The 5388-nt window shown below is 44.1% G+C and overlaps 1 protein-coding gene across 1 annotated transcript; it reads left to right on the top strand.

Moving 5' to 3' along the window:
* Tspyl4 (TSPY like 4) lies at positions 1-5388 on the top strand. The gene is made up of 2 exons (XM_020176021.2): positions 1-3508; positions 4202-5388. Exon 1 carries the CDS (start codon positions 1607-1609, stop codon positions 2840-2842), a length of 1236 nt encoding a protein of 411 aa, XP_020031610.1. The 5' UTR covers positions 1-1606; the 3' UTR covers positions 2843-3508; positions 4202-5388.

Raw genomic sequence — 5388 nt, forward strand, 5'->3', positions numbered from 1 at the left:
AGTTCCTAATAGCAAACTTTTTTTTTTCTGTATTGCGAAGTAACTTTCATACAGCATTTGCTGCTTCACTGCATCTTGGCTTAGGTTAAAATCATTCAATCAGTGCAAAGTTTCCTTAGGAAAAGAAACAAAGCAGAGTAATGTCAAAGAATAACTCAAAAGTCACAAAGTCATTTATGGCACACTGTTTACAAAGAAGATGTACAAATAACTTGGTTTCATACCACTAAGGCAAAAATGAGGAAAGAGGAGAGAGGAAAATAACTACTGTCTTTTGAGAGAATTTTGTTTGCACATTTTTAATAGGTTAACTGATTAGTTAACAGGCAGTGAAGAGGTCAGTCTGGTCATTGTCCTTCAGTAGAGTGACTAGGGGTTAAAAAAAAAAAAAAGAAAAGAAAAGCTGTGTCCTTCCATCACCACCTCATTCTTAGTTGAACCAGTTCTACACTATTTTTCCTCTCTAGAAGTCTTAGAATGCATGCTGTGTTTCTTTAAATCTTTTCCCCCAAAATCATTATTTCTGAGCCCTTATTTGAATGTGGTCATATTTTGGGGTACTCTAGATAGAGTTCCTGTTGCAAAGAGTTATAGTAGTTTGTGAATTTAACCAGTGTTTTTATACTCCAACCAGTGAATAGACAGTAGTGATATTGTCAAATGAGCTGACTTGAGTAGATAACTGACCTTTCTTATGTTTTAAGTAAATATTTTAAAGAGACAATAGATTAGGTGCTTGCAATAATTGATTTTGTACTTCAGTGAATTATCATAGGGCAAATTTGTGCATGTACTTGCTGGCTTCATTCCCACAGGAATTATGGAGCAGAAATTAAGATTATAACCCAAGGAGAAGCAGTATTGCTATGTATGGTTGCCTCTTAATAAGGACAAACATTTTGCTACTCAAAAGGGAAGAGGAAATACTGTCCAAATGTTTCAGAGACGTTGGCCAAAGTATAAAAACTTAAAAATCTGTAAGGAAATTGAAATGAACCTTTATTATGTCTTGTTAGGATGAGAGTTTTCTTTTCAGATGTTCCTAATTTTTAAAAAAATCATAGCAACTCTTCATTTCTCTCTAAAAATCAAATTCTGCCCATTTCAGTTCTTTAGTAATAGCCATGAATTTGTGTCCTAAAGAGCTGTGGCCTGCGAGTTGGTGATTTGTTCTCCTATTCATGAGAAGGCTTACGATGAGCTACTTTATTAGATAACTGCCCCCTTTTTAAAAGTAAATATTTGAAGAAACAGTAATTTAGTTACCTTCGGAATTCAGAGGCCTAGAAAACCACATTAATGAAGTTCTTGTATGCTTGAATTTTTGTCTACATCCGTTTATGTAAGTCACATTTCTTTTCCAGACTGATTAAATTTATAACCTCTTGTAGCAAGACAAAGAGATACGCTTGATTGACAAGCGTAATCACCAGCACAGCTAGTTCTAGCGCGGCGGTTAGATGCTGCTGCCCTAACGTCACCGGTTGCCATGGTAGCGCCCGCCCTGGAGGAAAAGGGGCGGTGCTTAGGGGCTGACTGCGGCGGAGCTCGGCTGCTGCAGAGGACACCGAACGCTCTGCTCCTACGAGTCTAACCTTTACCAAAAATGAGCGGCCTGGTTGGGGGCAGCAAGCTCCCCCTAGCTGAAACCACTGTTCCTGACCGTGCCCCGGGGGACCTGAACCTAAACCAGCGCCAGGGGCTTCTTGAGGAAACTGAGGCGGCTCAGGCGATGGCGGATGCAGGTGAGCGCGGTCTGGAGGCCGCTGCGGAGGGAGGCGCACCCCGGGATTCGTCGGACCATGGCCTGGCGCCCCGAGCCCCAGTCGCTACGAATAGCGACCTGGCGGCGACCCGAGCAGAGCGGGAAGATGCTCTTCCTCCCTTCAAGGGCCTGGAGGCAGCCTCCGCCCCGGTGGTAGCTGACGACAGCCAGAAAAATGGCTGTCAGCTTGGAGAGCCGCGCAGCCCTGCCGGGCAGAAGGCTCTGGAAGCCTGTGGCGCAAAGGGGTTGGGGTCTCAGATGATGCCTGGGGCCAAGGCCAAGGAAGTGACGACCAAGAAGTGCGCCATCTCAGTGGCAGCGGAAAAGGAGGGCGAAGCCGAGGCAGCCATGGAGGAGAAGAAGGTGGTACAGAAGGAGAAAAAGGTAGCTGCAGGAGGGAAAGAGGAGCCACGACCCAGGGCCCCGAAGATCAATAACTGCATGGACTCTCTGGAGGCCATCGATCAAGAGCTGTCAAACGTAAACGCCCAGGCTGACAGGGCCTTTCTCCAGCTCGAGCGCAAATTTGGGCGGATGAGAAGGCTCCACATGCAGCGCAGGAGTTTCATTATCCAAAATATTCCAGGTTTCTGGGTCACCGCCTTTCGGAACCATCCCCAGCTGTCACCTATGATCAGTGGCCAAGATGAAGATATGATGAGGTACATGATCAATCTGGAGGTGGAGGAGCTTAAACACCCTAGAGCAGGCTGCAAATTCAAGTTCATCTTTCAGAGCAACCCCTACTTCCGAAACGAGGGGCTGGTCAAGGAGTATGAGCGCAGATCCTCTGGCCGAGTGGTGTCTCTTTCCACTCCAATCCGCTGGCACCGGGGCCAAGACCCCCAAGCCCATATCCATAGGAACCGGGAAGGGAACACTATTTCCAGTTTCTTCAACTGGTTCTCAGATCACAGCCTCCTAGAATTCGACAGAATTGCTGAAATTATCAAGGGGGAACTGTGGTCCAATCCCCTACAATACTACCTGATGGGTGAAGGGCCCCGCAGAGGAATTCGAGGTGCACCAAGGCAGCCTGTGGAGAGCCCCAGATCCTTCAGGTTCCAGTCTGGCTAATCAATGCCCTTGTGCAAAGCTCCTGTACAAGTTTCCTTATCAACTCCTATGCTTGGCCAGCAGCATGCAGTCTTCTGTCTGCTCTCTCTTCGTACTGGATTATTTTGTCCTTTAGTTCTAAATCTTCAACAATCAGTTACAAGATTGTCTTCTGTATGCCTATGCTCTTCTTTCTCTGGGCCTTCACACTATTCTGCATCATATTAACATGTTCCAAGTGCATGGCCTTCTACTGCTTCTATTCCAAGCTCACAATGCTGTAGATACATAACTGTCTCTCTGCATGGCTTGGGTCCTGTCTGTGATGATGGTCTTCTCCCAGTGTTTTAAGTGGTTCTCTACCATAAGGAAGCTTGACACATCTTCACAAATAACTAGCCAGGTTTCATACTTTATGCTGGCTGTGCTCCTATATTCATGTACTATCACAAACTCAGAGTTTCACCACTGCAAGATGAAACTGAAATCCCAACTCAGCCATCAACCCAAACTGGACATTCTAGGTTACCACTAACTGGATCCCAGCTGCTTTCCTGGGCCTTTGCTATCCACCAGTTCCAGCTGGTGGGTGACTACTAGCATGAATGAAGTAACAGATGAGGAGTGTTTTGTTATCATGTTGATCTTCTTGTACCTTTGGTTAATGAGCATAGTGATCAGGTACTGGTGAGTATGAAGTCCTGTACTATATATAGTCCACCCTTATTTGCACTCTGCTGGTTGAGTTTTACCAGGCCACCATTATCTGCCTGCTCAGGAATAATCTATGAACTTAAGCTCCCAGGCAGCATTCCCCTCACCTCCACTATGATTTTCCATGATATCATTTGGCTGTCAGGCAGGTTGTGACAGTGCCCAAAGCGAAGCTGGAATGGGTCCTTTCCAGCAGTTAGTCTTTCTGAGCCCTAGCCAAATCATCCTTAATTCAGGCAACTTAGATAATTCCCCTTTTTCCCCTTCCACACCTACTCTGATCATGACCAAGTTGCCAGGTGGGGTCAACGGAGGAAGAAGTTTTTCTGGAATGCTGGGCTTAATATACCTCACTCCTGTTTCCCCCCTCTCCTTTCCTTCATTCCCTCTCTCTCGTTGAAGCAGTTACACCTCAGAGACAGAAAACAAAACTGAGCAGAGCTGGTTTTTTTAGTTTGCTCTCCCTTTGGTGGTTCCCAGAGAGGAAAAAGGCACTGTTTAAATAGATTCCAGATCTCTTAATGCCCTCATTCCTTGGCCCCACTTATTTTAGCAAGGTCTGAAAGTTTCAAAGGGAGACCGATAGGTTAATTGTTTAGTTTTGGATAGTGTTCTTTCAGGCTAGCCTTGACATCTCCACCCATTTTCCCTATCCCTTCCACCCAGGTCCGGATGTTTCTTGAGCTTTATTAGTTTGAGAAGCTGGGAAGAAAGAAGGACCTCAGTGATGGATTCAAGACAGACCTGAGTAGGATGTGAGCACTTCTAAAGATAGCAATTCTTTTTTGGGCACTGGGCTGTAGAAATGGCCCAACAGCAGCATTTTGTGGTTCATCCTTGTCCTCTGTATTATTTTATTACTGTCCTGCTGTCCTATAGGGCTCCATCCTACTGCTTGACCTTCTTGGCCCTTACTTGTCAGCTTTTGCATTTCCTTCCTGTCTGTCCTAACAAATGAGTAAGCAGGCTGCAGTCTGCATTCTCGAAGATACCAAGCCTCCTCTGGGGAATAAAGGAACATGTGGGGTCTGGCTGGGTTTCTAAGACAAGTTCTAAAGGCCAAGAAGCAGAAATGAGTCTGCTGTGGTGTGAGCTTCCTAAGGCCTCAAGTGACGATGCTCTGCAGGGTTTCAGGTGGGTAGCAAGGAAGCCCCTGAGGCACTTTCTCAGTAGAGGTAGGAGACTCACAGGGGCTGGGTTTTAAGTAGGATGCTTGGAGAAGGATTTTCCTTCAGTTTTTCCTAACTCCTTGAATTCACTGGTAGATTTTTATAAACAAAAATGCAAGTCGGGATGTTTTCTCTGTTATTCTAGGAATAACCATTATGTATGTGGGAGATAATGGTGTGTGCTCCTTATTTCACTGTGTTTGAGTAAAATCTTACGAATTTCTCTGTCCATTTCAGCCTACTAGCAAAATTGATGTTTACAGGCCTGCTTTTTGCTTGTAATTGAGAACACATGCAAAAATAACAAATTTGTGTCCTGTGCAGTATGAAGATTTCTGTGAATATCCATTAACAGATTAGCTTGTTCTGGTCACTGTTCATATATAGGTCTATTCTTAGAAATATAATTTGAATAATGTGATCTTTCAAGAGTCTGAAGATTTACAAATTGTTGCTGTGTCTTGTAATCTCAAAAAGAAAAATGTTACTGTTGTCTTACTTGATATATCTTGACCTAGTAATAATGTACTTGATATTATGTTCCTAACCAGTATAAGTACTAGTAGAATTGTTATCTAGCTAAATGAGAATCATTAGTACTTTTGTCTTCTATATGCTTGAAGAAAAAATAGAATGTTACTGCTGTAATTCTGGTTTTCACTGAAAAATAAAAATGAATAATAA

Source organism: Castor canadensis, chromosome 1, assembly GCF_047511655.1.
Source record: "Castor canadensis chromosome 1, mCasCan1.hap1v2, whole genome shotgun sequence".
NCBI classification, from domain to species: domain Eukaryota; kingdom Metazoa; phylum Chordata; class Mammalia; order Rodentia; family Castoridae; genus Castor; species Castor canadensis.